The sequence below is a fragment of the Marmota monax genome, unplaced genomic scaffold, assembly GCF_021218885.2.
Source record: "Marmota monax isolate L192 unplaced genomic scaffold, Marmota_monax_Labrador192_F-V1.1 WCK01_AAM20220418_F8-fsc00008, whole genome shotgun sequence".
NCBI lineage: Eukaryota > Metazoa > Chordata > Mammalia > Rodentia > Sciuridae > Marmota > Marmota monax.
The window spans coordinates 13,628,399-13,655,525 of NW_026694432.1; the positions used below are offsets into that span (position 1 = coordinate 13,628,399).

Consider the following 27,127-nt stretch of genomic DNA (forward strand, 5'->3'; position numbering starts at 1 on the left):
AAATATAACTTGCCTCTTATTTTTTTAAAGTTGCTTTTCTGTATTCTGTCTTGTATCTGGCACTGCTATAATCAGTCCCTCACTCAGGCTAGAACCAGGAGTGCTATTTTAGACTCTTTTCCCCAAATTCCAGATCTATTTTAGTTTTACAAATATTAGATCTTTAATATTTTAAAATCTGTCCTACAGAGGGTGTTTCCAGTAATGATGGCAGAGTGAAGTGGTCTCCTGAACCTTCCCACAGATAATAATGATAAAATCTGTTTAAAAAAGAAAGTATCTCAAGGACTGGAAGACATCCAAAAGCAGACAGAAGCAAGAGGAAAGTATAATTTTGAAAAATGGCAACTGGAAGTTGTTAGACCAGGATGCAAGAAAAGACCACTGACTCAAATTAAAATCAAATTAAAGCAAGCTTATTATTTCGACTGGTGGGGCTGCCTCTCCCTCCCAAAAACGGTGGGAACAAGACAGCCACCCCATCTTTCCTGCAGCCCAGCTTTATAGCCCAGAAAGTTACACAAAGGGGGGTTACAGATAACAGAACTCTGACAAGCATCACACTAATGGTAGTTTACATTTTTTGCTGGCCCCAACATCAGAATTTATGAGGACCATTAGAGCCTCAGAGAGGGTCGTTGTTTGGCTAGGGAAGGCCAATATTTATGAGGTGTCACTAAGTTTCAGAGAGGGCTGCTATCTGGTCAGAGCCAGGCATGGGTGAGTTCAAGGCACCGTCAGGCATTCCAAGCAGGTTCAGAATTTGCAGTAATTTATAGTAAAGCCGAAATTATCTTTTCATGGCTTTGTGGCAAGATGGCTCCCAATTTTAAGAAAGGATCAGGTTGGGTCTATCAGAAGTGATTAGAATTATGAATTTGCAGCTTTAAATTTTTTTTTTTGCCTGAGGGCATTCAACAATCTCCACAGCAGAGAAAAGTGGCACAGGAAAACCCCAGCTTTGCTTCCTTAAGGTGGTCAAGAACAGAGTTCCCAATATAAAAAGTACCTGGAAATTTAGCAGAAGGACCTTATAAATAAAAGCCACAGAGGAGGGTGAACCCATAACTGACTATAAACTAAAATCCCTGGCTGAACCTCTAAACTATACCTGAATGGGGAGACTCAAGAGGCCTGGTGAAAAAGCAGGCAGAGGTCAGAAGGGTAGAGTTCTGTCTTTGAAGGACAGAACCTTCTTTGAAAGACAGAACACCAGGTGAGCTCTGTGAATTTACCACTTTTTGAACTGAGTGAACTAACCGTGGGACTTTTTCAAGTTAGTCTTAGTTGTTTTTAGTTAGTTTGAACTAACCATGGGAAATTAGGTGGCAGAAATCTAAAGCTTTATGGGTTTGAGGTATCTGTCAGAAGACAGAATCTCAGGCTGAAAAATTAGGGAAGAAAGTTCAGCTAGGACAGGCCCCAAATAATCTCTGGCCAAATTGTTGGCTAGTTAGTTATCAGTAACACAGGCTGACATGTAGGAACCAGGTTGAAAAAGCAGCTGTAGGGCTGGGGATGTGGTTCAAGCGGTAGCGCGCTCGCCTGGCATGCTTGCGGCCCGGGTTTGATCCTCAGCGCCACATACAAACAAAGATGTTGTGCCCCGCCGAAAAAAATTAAAAAATAAATATTAAAATTCTCTCTCTCTCCCCCCCCCCCTTTAAAAAAAAAAAAAGCAGCTGTAAGAATTACACAGAAATAGCAGTTGTTGAACACTGTAGGAGGGACAAAGCTTATAGTTTAAGTTTATGTAAGTTACTTGCCTACTAGGGAAAACCCCCAACAATTCCAAAGAAAATACAATAGAATCCAGAACTACTGCATATTTCAGACAGAATGTCTTGTATTCAGCCAAAAATTATTAGACATGCAAATGATCAGGAGAGAGCAAACATACTCAGGCACAAAAGGCAGTCAATAGAAAAATACCTCCAAGTTGACTCAGATGTTGGAATATGTAGTCAAGTAGCTACTGTAGGGCTGGGGTTGTGGCTCAGTAGTAGAGAGCTTATCTTCACATATGTGAGGCACTGGGTTCGATTCTCAGTACCACGTATAAATATGAACAAAATAAAGATACATCAACAACTAAATTTTTTTTTAAAAGTAGCTACTGTATACATATATTCAGAGAATTAAAGGAAATTGGTTTTAGTGAGTGAACAGATAAGGGATTAAAAAAAAAGAAATATGGGATAATTTTATAAACGGGAAATTGAAAACAAGAGGACTTCAGTAAGAAGGGGTTGGTAATTTTATTGTAAAAAAAAAAAAAAACAAATATAAAACTGAGGCAAAACCAAATATTTCAGGGCACTAGAAATAAAATGAAGCGGGCTAGGGATGTGGCTCAAGCAGTAACGCGCTCGCCTGGCATGCGTGGGGTGCTGGGTTCAATCCTCAGCACCACATACAAAATAAAATAAGGATGTTGTGTCCACCAAAAATTAAAAATAAATATTAAAAATTCTCTCTCTCTCTCTCTTAAAATAAATAAAATGAAGCCCTGGGTGCCATGGTGAATGCCTGTAATCCCTATAATCTCAATGACTGAGGTAGGAGGATTGCAAATTCAAGGCCAGCCTCAGAAACTTAGTGAGACTCTGACTCAGAAATGAAAAAGAAGGACTGGGGTTGGAGCTCACTTGTAGAGTGCCTTTGGGTTGTGTTCCCTACCCTGGGGGAGAGAGGGAAGAAGTGATACTAGTCTTGCAGATCAGATCTTGGAAGATCAGGAACTGGTCCTTGTTTCCCTAGTGTTGAAGTTTAAACACTTGAGAAATGCCGAGGCAAGCATGGAAAGCAAGTTTTATTTAAGAAAAGGGGTAACAACAGAATTCTCCAAAGAGAAGGGGGCCCAGAGCTGGGTGTCTTCTGAGTGGGACACTCAGAATCCCCTTTTGAATCATTGCCTTCTCTTTCTTCTCCGTGTACTTGCCTGAGGGCAGGAAGGAGCAGGAGCACAAGGGCTAACTGTTAGCAACCCTTTGTCTTTTCCTTGATAACCAGCCCTCATCCTCTTGACTCTCATCTTTCATTACCTACACTGACAGTCTGACCTTTACCCCCTGCTCAGTTTGCTGAGGAATGTGACATATTCTGTCCACTCAGGCCTGGTGGGGCTGCAGGCAGATTGCTTTTTGGCAAAGAAGGCTTGTGGGGGGTCAGCACAGTAGGCTCATTTTTTTAAAAAACATTTTTTAGTTGTAGATGGACTCTATCTATCTATCTATCTGGTGCTGAGGATCGAACCCAGTGCCTCACACTTGCTAGGCAAGCACTCTACCACTGAGCCACGACCCCAGCCCACAGCGGGCTCATTTTATAGAATTATTCTCTTAACTTCGTGTTCCCACCATTCTCATCTATCTGTCCCCTTATGTAAGCAGCAAAAACAAATTAAAAAGTATTTATTATTAAAAAGCTGGTAATGCTTTGAGTGAGTACAGTGGGAGTCAATGGTTATTTTCCTAGGGTTTCTCCCACCTGTCCCTATCTCCATTGTCTCAGCTCTGGTAACAAGAATGGTGGTTTTACCAATTTTGCCCAACTGTGAAAGTAACAACTTTCTTGCCAGAGGGGGCTGACTTGGTTTGGAGTAGATGGTGTAAAATCACAGCTTTGCCAACTGAAAGTGGCAAACTTGGTTAGAGTCAAATGGGTAGAATCCATGGCTTTGCTGGCTAGAAGTTGTAGTGCCTTTTGGGGTGGTGGAGTTGTAGACCTGCCAGAAACATTAGAGAAATTCCTGAAAAAAAGAGCCAGAGATAAACATTCCACATGTTTCTTTCTGGATTATTAAGAAACTACCTGTGGGCTGGAGCTGAAGCTCAGTGGTAGAGCACTTGTCTAGCATGCATGAGGCACTGGGTTCAATCCCCAGCACCACACAAAAAAAATTTTAAAAAAACAAAAAAACAACCCAACAACAACAACAATAAACAAAATAAAGGTATTGTGTCCATCTACAACTAAAAATATTTAAAAAAGAAAAGAAACTACCTGCATGTGAAGAGAGATCCAAGAATGTCTAATAAAAAGGAAAACTTAGGGCATACTTGAGAATTGGCTGCAATTTTGAATGCATTCCTCAAGCAACAGTGGATTAACAGAGCACATACTTTATGGGCTTAAGATATATAAGCAACCTCTGCTCAAATTGTTAGCTGACTAGTAGTGAACTATGCAGACGCAGGGATGCTTCCTTAGGCAGCCAGGCTAAAATTAAACAAAACATAACCAAAAAACTGAGTAGAGACATCAGATGCAACAAACTATGGGAAAGTCAGATTCTGACATTTAAGTACAGGCAATTTACTAAAAATAATCAATAGCCCATCAAAAAACACAATATATGATTGAAAATATCCAGTTTTCAACCAGATAGTATGAGACTTGTAAGGAAAGAATCAGAAAAGTGTGACCTATATTCAGGGGGAAAAATTAGTAGAAAACAATTCTGACTGGGCCTCACCATTAGATCTATTCAGAGAGTTCAAGGTAGCTGTTAAAAAATGTTACCATTTGGGCTAGGGACATAGGTTAGTAGAGTGCTTACCTCATATGCACAAGGCCCTGGGTTCAATCCCCAGCACCACACACATACACAAAACAAACAAACAAACAAAAAAACACCTTACCATCTAGGGATGCAGGGTTCATTGTCTCTGTTCAAGAATTGAAGAACAGGACACAGAGATAACAAGTAAGAAATAGGTTTACCACAAAGGCGACAGAAAAACAGAGGCAGACTTCTCTTAAGAGAAGAGGGCCCCAGAGCTGAAAATCTAGTGGGGGGAGTCTTGTTCTTTTTATGGTCTCTGGAATTTCCTCCTTTCCTCATCTCCTCCCCTGTCCTTGTGCTCCTCACTATTATTGATTGGTTAGTTTTTCTGATGGATCCCCCTTAGGAGCACTAGTATGGAAGTGTCTGTCTGATTGGGTCCCCCACTTGTGTCCATAAGCCCTTTTGTCAAGCAGGAATTGACCTCATCAGAAACTCCTTTCCTGCTCCTCACTCACTACCTTGACCTGGCTACCCAAGCCCTTCTACATCTCCCTCAAAAACATGTTTTAAAAAATTAAACAATGGTCAGAGTTTTAAAGGAAAATGATATGATAGTTACTTAAATAAGGAAATAGCTCGAACCACTTTTCTTCAACATCATATTAGAAGTCCTAGCTGTTAGCACCAAAAGACTGGCTGGATGCAAACTTCATGGATCATCTCAGCCTTTTATTCAGGAACGGTATTACACCTCCAATAGACCTACTCTCTTGGTGGAAAATGAGCCATTGGCCAAAGGAGGAGTTTGGGTTTATATAGATTATACCGAGAGGTGTTTTTGTGAGCATGTCAGTTTGGGCACTCAGGAAGAGATTAGTGTTTCACAGTTACTGTCATTCTAGGTTTGATGAAAAGGATTTATCTTGGGAGAGATGAAAGATATCAATGTATGGCTTTCTTTTTCACTCCCTTTTCCCAGGCAGCACTATCTTGGGTTTTTAAATTTTCCTTATCTAACACTAGCCAATGTGATCATGCAATAAATAGAAATGAAGGAAATACAGATTTGACAGGAAGAAGCAAAACTTCCTTTATTCATAGATAATATGATTTTGTACCTAGAAAATGTCAAGAAATCTACATAAAATTTAGCAAGATTGTAGGATAAGTCAGTATACAAAAATGAATTGTGTTTACTAACAATGGGCAGTTGGGAGTTGGAGTTTAAAAATGTATTAAAGCATCCAAAAAACCTAAAATACATAGGAATAACTCTAACAAAATATATGCAAGAACTATATACTGAAAACTAACTACAAAGCACTGCTGAGAGAAATTTGAGAACTAAATAAACAGAAAGAGAAGTTATCAAAATGGGTCAATTAGTGTTCCCTCCACCTCCCTTCCACTCCCTCTGAAATTTCAGCATGTTACCTATTTTGGGAATAGTGAGTTTGTAAATGTAATTAGCTAAGTATCTTCTGATGAGAGGGTGGGCTCTGAATTCAATGACTGGTGACTTTACAAAAGAAAGGGAGATTTGAACCAGCTGACAAAGGGTAGAAGATTCTGTGAAGATGGGGGCACAGGTTACAGTTGCGTTGTTACAAGCCAAAGTCAAGGAATGCTAAGAGCATTTGGGAAAACATATTTGTAAGAAGCAAAGGAATACCCCAGAGAGAGGAGTAGGGCCCTGCAAATACCTTAATTTTAGACTTCTGGTCTCCAGAACTGTGATAAATTTCTGTTGTTCTAAAGCTACCAAGTTTGTGGTAATTTGTCATGGGAGCTCTAGGGAACTGATACAACTGTGTACTGGATTGGGACCTAGAATAATCAAAACAATTTTGAAAAAGAACAACAAAGTTTGAGGACTTAACTAACTGTAGGACTTGCTATAAAAGCCAAGTATTCAGGGCAGTGGTATTAGCATGAAAATAGACTAAATAGATAGAACAAAGTAGAGGTGCTTAACCAGTGAGCCATATCCCCAACCCTTTTTATTTTTTATTTTGAGACAGGGTCTCACTAAGTTACTTAGGGCTTGCTAGGGTATTTCTGAATTTGCAATCCTGCTAGCCTGGCTGGTGGAAAGGGTAATCTTTTAAATGGTGCTAGAACAATTGGATACTGATAAACAACCAACAATAACAACAACAAAAAATTGACCCTTACCCATTACAGTACAGCAAGAGTAGTTCAAAATGGATCATAGACCCAAGTTTAGGAGTTAAAACTATAAAATTTGTATAACACAAGAGAAAAATTTTATGATCTTGGTTTGGAAAAAAAATTCCTAGATATGTTACTAAAATCATGAACCATTAAAAAAGGTGGTAAATTTGGGGCTGGGGCTCAGTGGTAGGGCACTTGCCTGGCATGTGAGGCGCTGGGTTCGATTCACAGCATCACATATAAATAATAAAATAAAGGTCATCAACAACTAATATATATATATATATATATATATATATATTTTTTTTTTTTTTTTTTTTTTTTTAAAGGTGGTAAATTGGAACTCATCAAAGTTAGGAATTTTTGTGAATTAAAAGATAATGCTGCTGGCACATGCCTATAACTCCAGCAACTTTGGAGGCTAAGGCAGGGGTCACAAGTTTAAAGCCAGCCTCAGCAATTTAGCAAGGCCCTAAGCAACTTAGCAAGACCCCATCTCCAAAAAAAAAAAAAAAAGTGATGTGGCTCAGTGGATAAGCACTGCTGGGTTCAATCCCTAGTACCAAAAAACAAAAACAAAACCCCAAAGAACCCCACCAACAATAAAAGATAATGCTAATAAAGTGAAAAAGCAAGTTACAATTTGGGAAAACATATTTGTAAGTTCCATGTATGACAAAGGACCTGTTTGTAGAATATATAAAGAGTTGTTATTATAACTCAAAACTAATAACCCATTTTAAAAATGGACAAAATATATGAGCATATAGTCCATTAAAATTATACAGATGTCCAATAAATACATGAAAAATTGATCAGTGTGATTAATCATTGGGAAAATGCAAATCAAGAAATCAAAACCATAATGGAATGCCACTACAACCTCTAAAATGACTAAAATTAAAAAGGCTTCCAAAGCTGAACATGGTGGTACACTTCTGTAATTCCAGTGATTTGGAAAACTGAGGTAGGAGAATTGCAAGGTTGAAGGATATAATTGGAGTTCTCAAACTGTTGGTGGCTATCTAATGTTACAACAACTTTTAAAAACTATTTAGCAATCTAAAAAAAAAAGATAAAGGTACACTTTCCCTATGACTGAACATTCTACTCCTAAGTATTTACCTAAGAGAAATGAAAGGTCAGGTCTATAAAAAGACTTGCTGGGGAATGGCTATGGTACCTCAGTTCATAATAAGCAAAAAACTGGAACCAATCAGATATCCATCTATACACTAATGAATAAAACATGTTCAACATTATTAATATCCATGAAAATACAAATTAAACCATGTTAAGATATCACTTCATGACCACTACAATGACAAGAAATAAAAAGACCAAGAATACCATGTGTTGGTGAAGTTGTGAGCAGCTAGAACTCTAAAGCATTGCTGGTAGAAATGCAGAATGATAAAGCAGCCTTAGATAACAGTTCTCAGGTTCTTAGAATGTTAACCATGCCCTTATGTATATAATCAGCAATTCTACTTCTAAATATTTAACCAAGAGAAATTAAAAGATATGTTTGCAGAAAGATCTGGGTTCAAACATTCATAACAGCTTTACTTATGATAGCTGAGAACTGAAAACCACTTAATCTCCATTGATAGATGAGTGGAAAACAAAAATTGAAACAATAAAAGAGTGTGCTACTGATATACACAATACCATGGATGAATCTCCAAAACATGTTGAGGGAAAGCAGCCAGAAACAAAAATAGTGTGTATATGGTTCCTTTTATAGAAATGTAAGAAAACCCCAACTAATCTTAGAAAACAAATCAGTGGTTGCCTGAACCTGGAAGTAGAGGCAGGAATTTACTGAAAGGGGTATGAATGAACTTTTGGGGCTGATAGAAATGTACTGTTTCTTAATTGTGTTTAAGTGGGTATACACATTTTTGAAAAGATTGACTGACTGTATACATTTGAAATGTGTGCAGTTTAGTTTTGAATTATATTTCCACTGAGTTGATTTTAAAAAGTAACATTCTACCACCCTTGTAGCCACCCATCATTTCTCATTTGGATGACTGCAGTACACTCCTGAGTGTATTTCACTACAATCCTGGCTGTTGCTTTACTTCTCAGACCCATATAGGACAATGTGACCTTTCACTTCCCTGCACACACTCTTTAATTGCTCACCAGGCTGCCTCTTTAACCTGGCCTGTAGCCTTCTTCTGTGGCCCTTACCTATCTTTCTAGCTCATCTTCCATCACCTCCTGCTTCTTACTTTGCTTTTGGCTCTCAGTTCCCAGAACAGACCTTGCTAATTTCATTTCTTGTGCCTATACTCATTCTTTTGTTTAGTAAACAACTTTATCCTTTAAAACCCAGCTTAGGACTCTCCTTATCCAGGATATGTTTTTCTTTTGTAAAGATTATCCTTCATGCCTTCCCTCTCCCCAAGAGAGAAGAGGTTAAGTAGCTTCAGATAGTTTCTTTGGTTCATCATAACTTTTTTTTATAATATGTATTTTTTATAACTTTATTTTATTTATTTATATTTTTATGTGGTGCTGAGGATTGAACCCAGTGCCTCATGTATGCTAGCAAGTACTCTACCCAGCCCCAGTTCATCATAACTTTTATAGATATATTTACTATTTTAGCTTATTATATTTTTAGTTTTTACTCTGCTGCTTATTGAACACAATAATTAAGTTTTATTTTTATTTTGGATCTACATCGCCTGTTCCATAATAAGTATATTGGAAATATTGATTATAAATGTTAAGAAGACTGAGGTATATACATAGTATTGTTATTATTATTCTTTTATTTTAAATAAAAACTCTTCATAGAGAAGAACTGAAGCTGGGCATGTAATTCCAGTGGCTAGGGGCGCTGAGGCAGGAGGATCGCGAGTTCAAAGCCAGCCTCAGCAAAAGCAAGGCGCTAAGCAACTAAGGCACTAAGTGAGACCCTGTCTCTAAATAAAAATACAAATCAGAGCTGGGGGTGTGGCTCAGTGGTCGAGTGCCTCTGAGTTTAATCTCCAGTACCAAAAAGAAAAAAAAAAAAAAAGAACTGAGTCTGAGTATGGTGACACATGTTTATAATCCTAGCTGATCAGGAGATCAGAGGATTGCAAGTTTGCAAGTTCCAGCCCAACCTGGGAAATTTAGTGAGACCTTGTATCAAAATAGGAAATTAAAAGGACTGGTGATGTAGCTCAGTGGCAGAGAAACTTCAATTCAATCCCCAGTACCAGGGAGAAAAAAAATTAATAAATCTCTCAGTATTTTTCCTTTCTTTCTCTTTCTCTCCCTCCCCCTCCCCCCTTTTTTTCTCTCTCTTTCTTTTTTTCTTTCTTTCTTTTTTTTTATGTGTGTGTGTATGGTTCTGGAGATTGAACTCAGGGCCTTGTGCATGCTAGGAAAATACTCTACCACTGAGCTACAGCCCCAGATTTTATATCAACATTTTAAACAGTGTTTTTCTTTGGGTAGTATGGTGATTTTCCATTTCTGCAACAGAATACCTGAGATAATCAAAAGTTGAAAAGATTTATTTTTGGCTCAGTTTTAGAGGTCATTTGGTTCTCTTGTTTGGGCCTGTAGTGAGGCAAAGCATTAATGGTGAGGAATATGTGGTAGAGTAAAGCTGCTCACCTCATGGCAGCCAGGAACCAAAGAGAGGGAGAGAGGAAGGTGTCAGGGACACAATATAACCTTCAAAGACATTCTCCCAATGACCTATTTCCTTCAACTAGGCCCTGCCTCCTAAAGTTTCCACCACCTCCCAGTAGTGCCACCAGCTAGGGACCAAATTTTCAACACATGAGCCTTTGGGGGATATTCCAGATCCAAACTATTAACAGGTAGTGAGATTTAATTCTTTTAATATTTTTTACATTTTTACATTTTCAGGATATCATTTAACATACTATTATTTCATGAGCTATAACCTGAGAAACTAACATTTGCTGACTCAAATTATTTTTTACATTTTTTTAGGTCCAGAAGGCAGTTACAGTTTCCAGTCCCTTAACCACAGACCTGACTACAGAGATTGCTGGTCAGCCAAAGAGTGTATCAGTCCAACCTGAAACATCAGAGGATCCTGGAATTATAGCCAGCACTCAGCAAGTAAAAAGTCCTGGGAAAATCCAAACTGCTATCCCTCTTCCAGTGGCTCCCTCCTATATTCATACAACTCCTACCCCCCAGGCTTCCTTCCAGAGCACATCAGCACCATACCCAGGTGAGGACCTATGATCCTGCCCTTGGAAATAGGAAGAAAAGTGAAGCATTCAGTCCAAATATTTCAGTTCTCTCTGCTTTTAATTGATTTGAGTGTATATATATATATATATATATATATATATATAACCAGAAATAGAATTACTGGATGACTTGATAATTCTACTTTTAGTGGAATTTTTTTGTTTGTTTGTTTTTGTTTTAGTACTGGGGATTGAACCCACGGTGCTTTACTATTGAGCTACATCCTCAGCCTTTTTACTTTGTATTTTGAGACAGCATCTCACTAAGTTGCTGAGGGCCTCGCTAAGTTGTTGAGGCTGGCCTCAAACTTGTGATCTCCTGTCTCAGCCTCCCAAGGCACTGTCATTATAGGCATGTGCTACCATGCCGACAAAAGCATCTTTATTTTTAAAACAACCCATGGGAAGGATATCTAGTGTTACCTTAACAAGTCTGTGCTTCAGGAGTACTGCTCTAAGGTATTAGGAGGAAATGCTTAATCACTGGTTAATGGTTAATCCTGAAAAAGTCAAGAGGGTAAAGCAAAGCCAGTAAAAATACATTTTTGCCAATTTTTAATTTCCTAGGGTCTTCTTTGGTGGTAATGTAATGTGAAATTTAACGGTTTCAATCCTGAGGCACCAAAGTAATTTTCAGTTTAATTCTAAAGGGTTTGGGTTGTACTGCCTTGACTAGCCATTTTTTTGTTCATTGTACTCTCTGTGAGTATAATGATTTTCCTTTTTTCTTTTCTTTTTTAAAAAGTTACTTTAGAGAGCTCTTATTCCATCTCCTGGGGCCATCCAGAGGCTGCAGCTTCCATAAAGGATGGTTTCATTTTTTTCTAAGTGCAATGTTCCCAAGCAGAGGCAGATAAATCTCAAGTTTTATATATCTAGGAAGCCCTTCTCACCTCCCAGTCTTGAAATATGAGTTGACCAGCCTGTTGTTTTCTTTAAGCTGTCCTAGTGTTGAAGTGTCATACCAAATGAACAGTTACTGTCAGAGAAGAAATAAGATTTATATAATCAGTAGTTCTCAATGGTCTGCAAGCATTTTTGGTTGTTACAACTGGTGGGTGGGTGGTACTATTTTTTAAAATTTCTTTTTTGCGTGCACTTTTTTTTTTTTTTTTAGAGAGAGAGAGAGAGAATTTTAATATTTATTTTTTAGTTATCAGCAGACACAACATCTTTGTTTGTGGTGCTGAGGATCGAATCCGGGCCGCATGCATGCCAGGCGAGCGCACTACCGCTTGAGCCACATCCCCAGCCCCTGCGTGCACTTTTATTCAGTTTTTTTTTTAAATTTTTTGTTGTTGTGTAGATTGAATACTTTCATTTATTTATTTATTTATTTTTATGTTGTGCTACTGAGGATTGATCCAGTGCCTCACAGGTGCTAGGCAAGTGCTCCACCACTGAGTTACAGCTCCAACCCCCTGGGTGGTACAATTGACATGTAGTAGATAGGGGCCATTGTTACTGGGAACCATCATAAACAGTGTTTAGGAAATCCTCCTATCCCCAGCAAAGGATTTTCTGGTTTGGAATACCAATAATGCCAAAGTTGGAAAACCTTGACATAAGAGAAATGGCTGATGAATGGTATAAGAACAGTTTTAGCTATTTACAGTCTTGGGTGTTCCACAGTGCTAAAGCAATTCAAGAAATAGATCAGTTGAACTGAAACGGTCTGGGAAGATTTGTTGGCGACAGTTTAAAGCTAGAAACAAAATGCTGTATTTAGAATACAGAAAGGCAAACATCTCAATTAAAAATAGCTTTTGTAAAGTCCCCTGGAGTAGACCATGGCTTCTGTGGAGCACAAAAAGAAAAAATAGTGTAACTTAGAGGCACAGTTGGATAGGAAAGGTAAGTCTGTGAGATCAGATCATGATGGTCCTATAGGGCCAAGATAGAAGTTTGGCTTTAACATGGTGTGGGAACAGGGTTCTTAAATAGGAGAGTAACATGGTGGGTGAGTATTTTAGGAAAATAGAATGGATTCAAGTGGGGAGAGAGCTAGGAGAAGGGAGACCAGTAATAACTAGAATGGAGAGAAAGTAAGACAGGCCTTGTGACTAACATTCATCTTTCTTATTTATGTATATTATTAAAAAGTTATTTATCAACATAAAAGCGATCCTTGAAACAGAATTTGAACTCTGTGGAAAGTATTGTATAAAGAGGACTTAGGGACAGGCCATAATTAAAATACAGTGCGGAAAAAGAAGCAGGAGGAAAGTAGGATACAGTATGATGATAACCAAGAACTTTAAGAGGGAGACAGCAGGAGTAGGTGCCTCCAAGGTGATGGTAGAGATTGGGTTACAGCTGTTAGATTTACTCAGCAGCCACTTGTTGATGATCTTGAGATCCTTTTCAATGGAAAGGTAGAGACAAAATCAAACTTCAGGTGGTAAGAGAGTAGAAAGATATTAGGAAATGAAGGCCATAGCTGAGTATTATTCAGGAAAGGTGTTTGATCACAAAGGAAGGAGAAAAATGGCACAGTCTGGATATATTTCTTATCTCTGGTATTTTTATTTTATTTCTAGTTATAAAGGAACTTGTGGTATCTGCTGGGAAGAGTGTCCAGATGACCCTGCCTAAGAATGAAGTTCAATTAAATGCATATGTTCTCCAAGAACCCCAGAAAGGTAAAAATCCCTTTATACTTGGGTTACATTTCTGATTACAATGATATCCACATACCTCAACTCACTCTTTCCATAATAGCCCTGTGAAGTTAGGATATTACATGTGGGAGAACAAATATTCATGAAATACAAGAGACAGTAGGGTTTGAGATATCAAGCCTGGGTTCAAGTCTCAGGTTAGCCAGTTTTTAGCTGAGTGATTTTAAGCAAATTACTTAACTTTTCTGAGTGTCTGTTTCTCTCTCTCTCTCTCTCTCTCTCTCTCTCTCTCTCTCTCTCTCTCTCTCTCTCTCTTCCCTCTCTCTCTTCTCTCTCATATAAAATGAATAATTCCTACTTCATAAGGTTACTGTAAGGGCAAAATGAGATAGTATATAAATCACCTAGTTCAGTGCCTAGCATATAGCTGATGCTCATTAGCATAGATCTTACATGCTAGATTGTATTATTCCTATTTATTTGCTCATTTATTTTTGGCATTTAGGATTGAACCAAGGAGTGCTTTACCATTAAACTACATCCCCATGTCCTTTTTATTTTTTATTTTGAGATAGTCTTGCTAAGTTGCTAAGAATCTGCTAAAGTACCAAGGCTGGCCTTGAACTTTGATCCTCTAGCTTCAGCCTCCTGAAGTCACTGAAATCAGAGCATGTTCCCCCATGCTCTGCTATTATACCCATTTAAAGGGGAAGAAACTGTGACTCAAATTAACCTGTTTATTTTGGCCAAAAAAACTAGTAAATAGAAGGTGTAGAACTTGGAGAGAAGTTAGTCAAGACTACTGTTAATGTAGGTTTGAAACTTAAAAAAAAAAAAAAAAACTTAATTCATGATTTACAAAATTCAAAATTATAAAATATATATTTGTTTTTTTTAAAAAATTTTGGATTGGGGATTGAAGGGACACTTTACTACTGAACATATCCACAATCCTCTTTTCTTTCTTCTTCTTCTTCTTCTTCTTCTTCTTTTTTTAATCTTCTTTTATTTCTTATTTTGAGACATGGCCTTGCTAAGTTTCTGAGGGCCTTGCTAAGTTGGGTTCAAGGCCTGTGATCCTTCTGCTTCAGCCTCCTAAAACTCTGGAATTGCAGGGCCATGCCTGGTTAGATTTATAAAATATTTAAATGCATTGGTGATTAATTCACTAGTTAAGGAAACTTTTGTAATGTAAAACATCCTTTCACCTTTGAAGTATATTTCCCACACCAAAGTTTGACTTATAAACACAAACATTTTCACTTAAGACCACCTATGACATGAGTGAAGCATTGGAAAATTAATGTGTTGGATTTATGCTGCTTTCATTAGAAGGTTAGTCAAGTAAACTACTCTTCTCTATTCAGATGAGTCCTCCCATTTTATGTACTTGTTTCTAATACAATATTCTTAATTTCTGGTTCTAAAACCAAATACTGTATTTATGAAAAATTACTTTTCCAGAACTTAAATCCTTCTTCTGACCAAAAGTTCTGCTCTCAAACTGAGGTTTTATTACCAACTCATTCTACCTTTAGAGAAACTTTTTCCTTTCTTTCTTGGGTGGTAAGTTACAGTGAGTAGATTTGGTGGTCTTTGAAGATGGAGTTAAGAGCTATCTTGAACAGTGTATGCTGGTGATTGAACCCAGGGTTTTGTGCATGATAGGCAAATGCTTTACCCTGAGTTACATCTACAGCCATGCTTTATTTTTTTCTAATCTCTATTTGCATATACATTTCTTTGAATTACTGTTATCTTGTAGATCAATGTTGCAAAACAGGTCATTGGAAAGGAAACAGATTCTTTAGTTTTCCTCTGCCCAGTTCTTCAGCTTTAATTAAATCCATGAGATGAATGGTCTCAAGCTTTACAGGATTGGGGCACTGAGGCAAGGCAAATTCTGCCTGTTCTTTATCTTTCTCTTGCCCTGTGGCAGCTCATTAGGATCCCTGTAGGGTTCAAAGGCTGGTTCAAAACTACTGCCCTATATCATTACAGTCAACAATATAACAGACCTATATTCAATTGTTCCTATCCTTGGGCAAATTTCTGCCTGTAAGGCATAAATTCTTCCCCTCAACTTTTCTGCCCTAGGAATATCATCCTTGTTTTTTTTTTTTTTTTAAAGAGAATTTTTTAATATTTATTTTTTAGTTTTCGGTGGACACAACATCTTTATTTTATTTTTATGTGGTGCTGAGGATTGAAACCAGCACCCTGTGCATGCCAGGCGAGCATGTTACCGCTTGAGCCACCTCTCCAGCCCTATCATCCCTTTTTGACATTGGTGTTAGTAGCTTTTTTTTTTTTTTGGTACTGGAATTGAACCCAATGGCACTTTGCTGTTGAGCTACACTCCTAGGTTTTTTTTTTTTTTTTTAATTTTGAGACAGGGTCTTGCTGAGTTATTGAAGCTATCCTTGAACTTGCAATCCTCCTGCCTCAGCCTCCTAAGTCTCTAGGACTAAGGTGTGTACCACCATGCTTAAGTGCTACCTTTAGTTATTTAAAAATGATCACTTCCTAAGCTAATGTGAGTTTCCTTTCTGTATGGAAAAGCATTTACAACTAGAGTTGGAAGAAATGTGTCACAGCATGAGTGCTGCTTCTGCTGCTCCTTTCTGTTCCTCCTGAGCAGACTTTTTTTTTTTTTTTTTTTTAAATGGTGGTGCTGGAGTTCGAACCTGGGACTTGTGCATGCAAGGCAAGCACTCTACCAAATGAGCTATCCCCAGCCCCAACTTTTTTGGGTGTGTGATGCTGGGGATTGAACCCATGGCCTTGTGCATGTGAGGCAAGCACTCTACCAACTGAGCTATATCCGCATGCAGCCGCAGTCCCTGACCTGCCTTTTTGTATGTACATTTGTGAGAGCAGCTGGGATTGACAACTCTCCAAAACAATACTAGTTTGCTGGCAGAAGGAAGATCATGAATCCTAGGATTATAAAATAACATCTGGTCTTCAGATGAAGTATATCTTGGGATGAGGGCAGAAGTTGTGCTGATTTTTTGTTTGTTTGTTTAATTTTTTTAATGTTTATTTTTTAGTTCTCGGCGGACACAACATCTTTGTTTGTATGTGGTGCTGAGGATCGAACCCGGGCCGCACGCATGCCAGGCGAGCGCACTACCGCTTGAGCCACATCCCCAGCCCAGTTGTGCTGATTTTAACATTTGAACTCTCAGGAAGAGCCCTCGGGTCCAACAAGCCACTCAGGGCACCTGAGTCGATCGCCTTTTATGTAACTCTGAAAGAAAAAGATATGAATTTGGGGCAGTGGGGTAGCGCTGGGGTTGTGGCTCAGGGGTGGAGCACTCGCCTAGCACGTCCGAGGCCCTGGGTTTGATCCTCAGCACCCCATAAAAGTAAATAAAAGGATTGTGTCCACTTCAACTAAAAAATAAAAAATTAAAAAAAAATAATTTGGAGTCGGGGTTGTAGTTCAGTGGTTGAGTGCTTGCCTCACATGTGTAAGGCACTGGGTTCAATTTGCAGCACCACATAAATAAATGAATAAATAAAGTATTGTGTCCATCTACAACTAAAACTAAATAAATAAATAAAAAGATAAGAATTTAAGGATTCTTTTTTTTTTTTTTCTCTTTTTGGGTAGTCAACTTAAACTAAACCTTCCTACCAAATCCTACCCTTCCCTAGCCAGAAATGCATTTTATCCCCTGCCTCCCAAATTGAGACCACTTTTACTGGGCGGGATTCCATTTAGATAACAGGATTCTACCCTTGTGCTACCAAGTGATATAGTCTGAGCTGCAAATGAGGACCATTTAATGCTTCATTTGATCTTAATTAATTTCAGTGGGGCCTGTTTTAAATGGGCCATGCCCTACCATTTTCTGCAGTGTGTTATTTAGCTCAGCAGGAATGAAGTAGCTCCTTTAACTCACTAGGGTGTGATGACCTCAGTGAGAGGAGCATTGTTAGCACTCTGTAAAAAGCTATTTTTGAACCATGTTATTTAGAAGTCATTGCTGTTCTTTGTTGCAAAAGAAGTTTTGCAAGAAAATGGCCTTTGTTCCCAATGAGTTCACCTGTAGCATTGGTAGGGCATGTGTTTTCAGTGAGGTGCCATCCCCCAACAGTCTGCATTTTTAAGGGAGGATTGACCTGAGGGTGGGATGGGGCAGAAATGAGTATAGTTAGCAGAGTGTGTGGAAGAAGAAACCTTAACTGGAGCTGAGTCAGCGGAATCCACCCTTTCTTTCAGCAGATGGTTTAGTTTCCCTGAAGACTTTGGGGTACAGACTTAACAATGAAGGCCTTGTCAAGATTTAAAAGAGATTCATTATTGGCAGCCTTTAGAAAAGATTTGTTATTGGCATGCTCTTTATGTGTAGGTGTGTGTTTTCATGATTTTCATAACTGCCCTTCTATAGGAGAAACCTACACCTACGACTGGCAGCTGATTACTCATCCTAAAGACTACAGTGGAGAAATGGAAGGGAAACATTCCCAGATCATGAAACTATCCAAGGTGAATTTGCTTCTTTTCATTTGCAGGACTAAATCAGAGTAGATGACTTACATTCTAAAATAGGTAATATAGAATTTTCTGTCCACACTGAAGTTGGGAATAATCTTCCAGAAGTGACTCCTTCAAAAGTCTGACTGGCTGACATCCAGTGTTTGTTAGTGTATGATTTTCAAAGTTTCATTTATGGTGAGAAAATTGAACCAGTATGGCAGTGATAGCTGAATATATCCACTAAACAGCTTTGAAGGGCAACATAAGGATTTTGGAATTTGGGACACAAGATAGGTAATTTGTGGCCACATGACTGTGTACATTGGTTCAGTCCCTTTCATATAGTTATTAAGAACCATAAAAATGTTTATATTCTTTAGCCCTTACTGATTCATTCATTAAATGGAAGGTTACTCCTTGTATACTAGTTATGTGAGAGCCATTTGAGATTAACCAGTGAATTAATCTTAATTTTAATGTTCAGGGGAATGGAGTTTAGGAGGTACTTAGGAAGCAGGGAAGGCTAACAGGTGATCACTAGGTCAGCGAGAGTAGATTTCTTAAGAGAAAATTTGCCTACATGGGTCTGAAAAGTGACTGACTTCCTGGGTAAAGGGTGGAGGGAACATAATCAAGCAAAAGAAGCAGCATATCCACAGGGCTAAGAATGAGAGAGAAAATGTGGGGAGCAGTGCATAGTTGAGCCTGAGTGGACAGTCAGGTGTGAGAAGAGCGGTAGCATAGTCAGTTGGAGAAATGCAGGGGCCAGGTGCAGCAGAGCCTCATGGCGGATTAAAGACTTTCAATCTTACCTAAAGGAAATAGGGAGCTTTTGAAAACGTTTGAGCAGAAGAAAGACATGTTCAGATTTTCAGTTTAGAGAGATCATTATGTCCACAGATTAAAGGAGATGAATGACAAATGTATTGAAAAATTAAGGGGGAAATGATACTATTCTGAGTATGAAAACTAAATAAATGATATTAATGAGAAACCACCAACTGAGCTCATACCATATGCCAGACTTGGTGCTAATTGGTTTACTCAGTTATTTTTTTTAATTGTCATAATATCCCCAATATGTAGGTGTTACTATTTGTTTTACAAATAACAAAACTAAAATTTGAAAAAAGGAAGTGGTTTGGCCAAAGTTCACAGAGATATTAATTAAATAATAGGTTTGCACCAGAGCTATAATCCCATGCTTTAATAATTAATATGATGAGTAGTTAAAAACCAAGGTGATGGTTTGATCCCCAGTACCACAAACAAACAAAAAAAGAACTAAGGTGTGGCAGTGTAGATGGAGACAAGTGAGTGGAGGTCAACTTGAGAAAATGTGATGATCTGATGATCAAGGCATTGTGTGAGAGTGTTGGATGATTGTAGCTTTTTTCGCTTAGGCACCTGGATGGATGTTCACTGAAATAAGGAACACAGAAAGGATAACAGATTTGGGGGAAATTTTCAGATGATTAATTCACTTTCAGGTGGAGTGAATTTGAGGTACCTGTGAGACATTTGAGTGGAGTTGTCCCCATAGCAGCTGGGGGAAAGAAACTATATACTAGGGGACATCTGGGCTAGAAAGATAAATTTGCATATCCACCTCAAATAGATAATTGAAACCAGAGTCATAGATAAGATCAGCTAGGGAGAATGTTTGGATTAAAGAAATAAGTAGGCTGAGGTTGGATCCTGGGGTGTGCTCTCATTTAAGGGATGGCAGGTAAACTGGAGGAAATATGAGGTAGGTGGAGAAGGGAAAATTTAGGAGGAAAGCATTACAAGGGAGAGAGTGGTCAAAAATGTTACTGATACCCAATTAGTGTTTATCCAAATGAGATAATTCTAAAGAAAGGACACCCCCATTTTTCTTTAAGATGTTCATTACAGCATTAGTCATAACAGTAAGTGTTTAAAAGCACCCCAAGTATCCAACAGTGTGAAATGTTTATGACACATTTATTATTATTCTATAGTCATTAAAGTGAATATTAAAAAGACTATATCTTGATGGGAAAAGGGTTCATGCTAAATGAAAAGAACAATAAAAAGTTTGATACTTTGGTTTTAGCTAGACCTTGAATACCTCTGAAATTTGAGCTCTTCAAATGTGGGAATCTTAATTTACCTCCAAACCCCAAGCCTAGACAGTGACTGGTATATGATTGATTCTCAATAAATGTTTGCTGAATGAATTGGATAAAGCTAGTTTTTATGTGGGCAAAGATTGGAAGGAAATAGAGAAATATGATGAGTTAATTGTTAGGGTAATGAGATGGTAGGTGATTTTATTGCCCCCTTTTATATTATGTTCATATAGTTAATAGAAGTCAGGAGGGAAAACTGCTTAGATATTTGGGAACTATTTGGAATTTTTACAAGATGTTTTTCTTTGAAGAGATGATTATTTTAATTTCATAACTCTGTGCTGTAGGATGGTTGGGCCCTTAATGTTCTTCTGAAAAGAAAATGGGAGTATAGAGAGATTGAAATCCCTTATGTTATTCTAGAGGCAGCTAGTAATAAGATATTCACATTAAAAGCTATGTTTCTTTTTAGTGTAACTCATTGTTTAATTTCTTTAGCTAGTTTACTTTTTCCATTTTGAAAATAGGGCAAGGAGAGTGCAGGATTCAGCCTGAAGAAACTCAGATACTTATGTTGTCTTAAATACAATTGCTGCTCTTGGTGGTTGTCTGAAAGATCTTATCTCACTTTTGCAGCTGACTCCAGGCCTGTATGAATTCAGAGTGATCGTAGATGGTCAAAATGCCCACGGGGAAGGCTATGTGAACGTTACAGTAAAGCCAGGTTTGTGTTTCAAGCCACAGCTCTGTCCCATTTCTCTCTCTCAAAGACTCCTGAGGAGGAGAAAATTTGACTTTTGGGTTTTTAATACCATCCTTTTTTTCATGAAATATTTATTGGACATTTCCTAGGTCAGTGTAGTAAAAGGTTATGGCAGCAAAGTATATGTGTGTTCCAAGTGTTCTAATTGGAACACTGGACTGGGCAGGGAAACATTAGTCACAGCATCCACAGTGCAATGTGGCCTAAGCAATAACCTACCTACCAAAGAACTACTTCTCCAAGTGGGCTATGCTGAAAGAGGAAGCCAGGAGCCCAGGAGAAGCATGCAGAAGAACCCGTCAAGTGACCAGCTCTTTCTTATCTTTCCAGAGATGTGGGTCTCTGTACACAGTTTCTCATTTAGACCTGCTGGTCTCTTTCACTTTAGAAACCAAATCCATCATGTCATTCTTTTAAATCGAGCCATTGTTGGCAGATTGTAGTACAATAGCAAGGTATAAGGGATCTTGTTTTGCATTTTCAGAGAAATTTGGGAGAAGTTGGAGAGTAGCACATGTACTAGCACAAATTAGTACTGTTTCCTGTCTTTTTTGGTAGTAGATTTTCTTTTCATTTCTTGAGTTTTGTAGCCAATGTAATCTTTTCACCTTCTTTAAAATATGGTCAGTAGGCCTGGAATGTAGCTCAGTGGTAGGGCCCTTATCTAGCATGAGCAAGTCCCTGGTTGTGTCCTCAACATGGGGATCAACATGTAGACTGTTTGATCATTTCCCAAAGAAAAGGCCACTGGGTTTGTAGGTCACAATCATTCAGGTGGACCAGAGTGGTTTGTGACCTTCCCTTACACAGCCATAGTCACCCCCTACACCATCAGCTCTCATTATCTTTTCAGTATAGTCTGTGCCAAGGGATGGTTTGTTTGCCAGTGTTTTTATTACACAAAGCTTGTTTGTTGTGCACCTCTCAGGTTGTCCTGAAAGTAGCCACTGACTGCTATAGTACTTTTCATGAGCTGGATACACAAGAGCATTAAGAGAATGCACAGGGCACAGTCTTAGGAGTGGTCACGTTTTTTTTTTTTTGTTTGTTTGTTTTTTAAGAGAGAGAGAATGATTTTCTTTTTAATATTTATTTTTAGTTTTTCGGCGGACACAACATCTTTGTTTGTATGTGGTGCTGAGGATCGAACCCGGGCCACATGCATGCCAGGCGAGCGCGCTACCTCTTGAGCCACATCCCCAGCCCAGGAGTGGTCAGGTTTGAAAGAGGCCCATACATTCCCAGGTTTCTTATGTTAAAATGGAAATCTGGTCTGGCTGGGGTTGTGGCTCAGTGGCAGAGCACTCGCCTAGCATGTGTGAGGAGGCACTGGGTTGAGCCTCAGCATCACATAAAAATAAATAAATAAAAATAAAGGTATTATATCCAACCACAACTAAAAAAAATTTAAAAGAAAAGATAAAATGGAAACCTGGTCTTGTGACTTTACCATCTGGTGATGCTTCAGCTGTCAATTATGTAATGGAAACTGATTTGTAATCCACTCAGCTATGACCTGCCCTTCTTACAATTTATAAAGTTCCCCTCCCAGTCTCTTCTGGGTCACTTTCTTTCAGAACCCCGTAAGAATCGGCCTCCTGTTGCTATCGTGTCACCCCAGTTCCAGGAGATCTCTTTGCCAACCACATCTACAGTCATTGATGGCAGCCGTGAGTACTTGTCTAAATGTGACAGAGTGCACTCACAGCGTACTCCTGTAGAAATCTCTGGTAGAAGGTTCAGGGCCCACTGCATTCTGCTTGGAGCAGTCTTCTTGACTGTGTTATGGGTCTGAAGCAGCTGACTGAGAAGTAGGTGACAGGACAGGCCCTAGTTAAAATTCCCACATGACTTGTTTAAAGTGATATTCCTGCTCTGAGATGGCAAGAAAGTGGTATTATGCATGTATTTAGAATTATTTTAGTTGGAACTGTCTGTTTTTCAGATTTACTTTGATGGAATTTCCTTTCCGGGTTTTGGAAACAATGTTTCTTGCTCTCATGCTGGATAAGTAACTGAGAGGCATGACCCTGAGGTCTGACTCTACCATCAGTGCCTAACCAGATTGTCCTCTCTTCCCAGGGAGACTCAGAATGCCCTCCACAACCTGCCTGGGCTCACTACCATTTTACTCATCAGAGTAGCGTCACCTGATGGGTGACAGGAGAGGATTTTTGAATCTTAGTTCTTTTTTTTTTTTTTTTTAAGAGAGAGAGAGAGAGAATTTTTTTTAAATATTTATTTCTTAGTTTTTGGCGGACACAACATCTTTGTTTGTATGTGGTGCTGAGGATCGAACCCGGGCCACACACATGCCAGGCGAGCGTGCTACCGCTTGAGCCACATCTCCAGCCCTGAATCTTAGTTCTTGATCCTTGCAGTGTGTGTGCAGAGGTTTCAGTCCCATCTTCTCAGTGGTATTCACTTGGTTTCTTTTGAGACCCATTAAGGCCCCATTACCCTGTCTTGGCACCAACAATTGTTTTTGGCAGATGCATTCAGTGCTTGGCAGAGGACCCTCTAGCAAGGTTAAGCATTTCTTGTCATTGGTTTGGCAAGAGGAGTAGAAGGATAGAAGCCAAGGGGAAAGAGAACAGGAAGAAGTGCTTATCATAGAAAGTATTCACATAGCACTGTTATTGTATAGTTTTAAATAGGTCAAAATAATACATAAAGGTACTCAGTGAGAAGAATCATACCATCCATGTCTCCCAACTATTCAGTTTCCTCCAGACAACCAATGGTATTGTTTTATGTATCCTTCCAGAAATTTTTTATGTACATATAAGAAAATATGTATATAGTGTTATCCCCTTGTTTACACACAACACATCATGTGTGAACATTGATAGCACATTAGGTGTGCTGTTACATATGTTTATGCTTGTTTCTCTGTGAGGGAATTTTTCTCAATCAGTGCGTGAAAGGCTTATTCATTCTTTTAGCAGTTAGAGTGTTTCATTATATGTATGTATATGATTTCATTGTGTGACTATATTCTTGTTTTTGATCTCTATTGTTGACCATTTAGACGACTTTCATTCTTTCGCTGTTACAACAACATATCATAAATAATCTTGTCAACATGCTCCTTAATGTATATGTTATGTAGGATAAATTCCTAGACAGATATATTCCTAGAATATTATTTCGTTGTATGATTACAAACTTTTATTAATCTCTAGCAATGACCATTTAGATTACTTTGATTCTTTTGCTATTACAAACAACGTTATAATAAATAATCTTATCAACATGATGTTTAACCCATGTGTAGTGTGTCTGTAGAATAAATTCCTAGAAGAATTGCAGGAACAAAGATAAATATTGCCAAAGTACTAGTTGTAGGATAACTAATTGTATCAATTTATGCTTCCACCATGACTAATGAAAGGGCCTTTTTCCAACCTTTACCTATATAATGTGTCATGAAGCTTTTTTTAAAAATAATTTGATAAGTTTAAAAGTGATATCTCAAGTGTAATTTTAATTTACACTTCTTTTTTTTTTTAGTGAAGTTCAGTATGTTTTCACGTGTTTAAGAATTGCTGATTTTCATCTGGGCATGGAGGCACATACCTATATTCCTGGTGACTTGGGAGTCTGAGGCAGAAGGATCACAAGTTTGAGGCCAGGCTGTCTCAAAATAAAAAATAAAAGGGGTTGGAGGTGTAGCTCAGTGGTAGAGTACCCCTGATTCGATTCTCACTACTGGGTCTCAGGGGGAAATTTTTTATTTTCTTTTTCATACGGTAGTATTTTAGTCAGAGGTGTCCTATGTTTCTTGGGAAACAATGCAGTAGAATATTCATAGAGAGGCAGAATGACCCAATATTTCTGGGGAAGAAACACTCTAGAGAGATAAGTCTATAATTTCATGAGGTTTTCCTAGCTTGAAATCTCTGAGGTAGTTGTCCTGGTTTATATAAACTGGTCCGTCCTGGGACCCAGCATTTTCATGTTGTAAACGATGTTCTTTGTGGTCCAGAAAGCACTGATGATGATAAAATCGTCCAGTATCATTGGGAGGAACTTAAGGGGCCTCTGAGAGAAGAGAAGATTTCTGAAGATACAGCCATATTAAAACTAAGCAAGCTGGTCCCTGGGAACTACACCTTCAGGTAAGTCAGGGTTCAGTGTCAGATTGGCCAGAGGCTACCCTTTTCCTTCCTGTATCTGGCATTTTGGTTTTACTTCCTTGAATGTCTTCTCAAACTGTTGAAGGTTCTGCTCATGAGGAGAGACTATGACTCTCTTCTTTCCCTCCATGCCTCACCAGCACCTGCCATAATGTGACAACTTATTCTTGGGCATCTGTCTTCCTGTCGGTCTGATATTTATCAAGTTTTAGACTCTGCTGGGGTCACAGAGATGATTGTCCTAGCACAACATTTACCATACCATATCTTTACCATCAATTTGCAAATTTGGACTTAGTAGCATTCTCTAACTGGAAGGTAGCTTCCTGAACAATAAGATTTGGGCCTTCTTGTTAGCTTAAAATGAAAAGTTGATTTGGTTTTTATTAGATTTGTAAAAAAGCAAATTTCCCATTTATAGAATTTAGCCTGGTCTGGGTTAATCCTTTATTTAAATAGTGACAATAATAGCTAATGTTTTTGAACATTTACTGTATGCCAAGTACTGTTCTGAGCTCTTTGCTTATAGTATCTCATTTATTCCTTTTAACTGGCTTCATGGTTACTCTCATTAACACATTTGGAAGTTTTGGCACAAAGAGGTTAAATAATTTGACCAAGGTCACACAGCAGTCTGATTCTAGAGTCTGGGCTTTTAGCCACAGTGGTAAACCAAGTTTGTTGGGTATGTGGGACACTGAGAGCAACTTTTTTTTTTCCTAGCCCTTTATGTCTTTTTAATCTATGAGATGATGGGTTTGGATTTGATTAGCATTAAGGCTCAATCTGGTTGTGGTTCGCTTGCCTTCTCCTCTCTCCCAGTCGTTTCTTTCCCTGGCCCTATATTCAGCTTGCTCTTCGACCACAGGGTCTATGCAGACAGACCAGGGACGGTTTAGGGTGAAAAGCAGAGCAATGGGCAGCAGCCATTTTGCCTGTGACCCCTTTCTGTTGTCACACGGAGATGGGTAGGTATGCTAACAACATCACACCTGTGAAAACAACAGGGAAACTGGGAAAAGAGGCCAAACACTGGACTTCTCTTTTCCAGTGCTTGCTGATTTGTACATGTGTGCATGTCCCGTGTTTTTGTGCTTTTTTCCTTAAGGCTGTACTATCAGAAATCCCCTTCAGACCACAGGTAAAAGTGAGATTGTGGGATAAAAACCCCAGAGATGTCTGACTCTTTCTGAGGCTGGTGAGAATTAAATAAATCGCATGTCTTTCCTATGCTTTTCCTCTTTCTGTCAGCAAAATGGAAGGATCCCAAACCTCTTTGCTTGCTTATACTCACATTTTGAGGTGGCATGAGAAGCTCTAGGCTGTTCAGCTGGAAGGCATCATTTAGGTAAAAGCCTGCTCTTATAAAAGAACATTTTTTTCCTTGCAAATCCCGTTTCTCACTGGCACAAACTGTGGGCCTGTTGCGTGGGAGAATTCATTTCCATCTCAAACTCCTCCCTTACCAGAGCCAGCCCTCCTGGTCTGTCCCAAAGACTCTGTGCCCAGGATGGCCATTCTTATGATATGCACACAGCTAAAACAGGATGATGGGGACAATCTGCTGCAGACAGAGTGTGCTCTATATAGTGTGGTATCTTTGAACTAGGGGCCGGGGATTATCTCTTTTTAAAACTAGGTTTCTGAGCTTTGGAATCAGAGAACTGGGCTTGCATCTTGGCTCATCATGAAGCCCTGGGCAAATTGCTTCTCTTCTCTAAGCCTCCTGTGGAGTGCACTGACGAAACCTACTCTATATGGTTATCGTGTGAATTGTATTACAGTGCATATAAGGTCTTAGCACACAGATTGTCATAGGCAGCAGAGCAAACTGGTTGCTGGAGACATACTTCCTGTCAGATCCTGAGTCTACTGCTGTCCAGCTGCATGACCTTGAGTAAGTTACTTTTCCTCTTTTCGCCTTGGGCTCCTTGTGTATGTAAGGAATAATACAAGGATAATACTTTCTAGAGCTTTTAGATGAATCCAATGAGATATAAAGGTTTGGAACAGTGCCTGTCACATAGTAAAACCCTCAGTCACTGTTAGCTTCTAGTGTTACTCCGCTTTTCCAGTAGGAAAAATCAGAAGAGGTAATCCTG

At 38.7% G+C, this 27,127-nt stretch overlaps 1 protein-coding gene across 1 annotated transcript in view; it reads left to right on the forward strand.

The window, feature by feature from the left end:
* The window catches only part of Kiaa0319l (KIAA0319 like), a 115,710-nt gene that overhangs the window by 67,281 nt on the left and 21,302 nt on the right, over window positions 1-27,127 (forward strand). Inside the window, exons 4-9 of the mRNA XM_046468910.2 lie at window positions 10,652-10,898; window positions 13,461-13,562; window positions 17,942-18,039; window positions 20,760-20,847; window positions 22,464-22,556; window positions 24,875-25,007. Coding sequence (XP_046324866.1) covers window positions 10,652-10,898; window positions 13,461-13,562; window positions 17,942-18,039; window positions 20,760-20,847; window positions 22,464-22,556; window positions 24,875-25,007 — 761 coding nt within the window. The remainder of the gene's footprint in view (window positions 1-10,651; window positions 10,899-13,460; window positions 13,563-17,941; window positions 18,040-20,759; window positions 20,848-22,463; window positions 22,557-24,874; window positions 25,008-27,127) is intronic.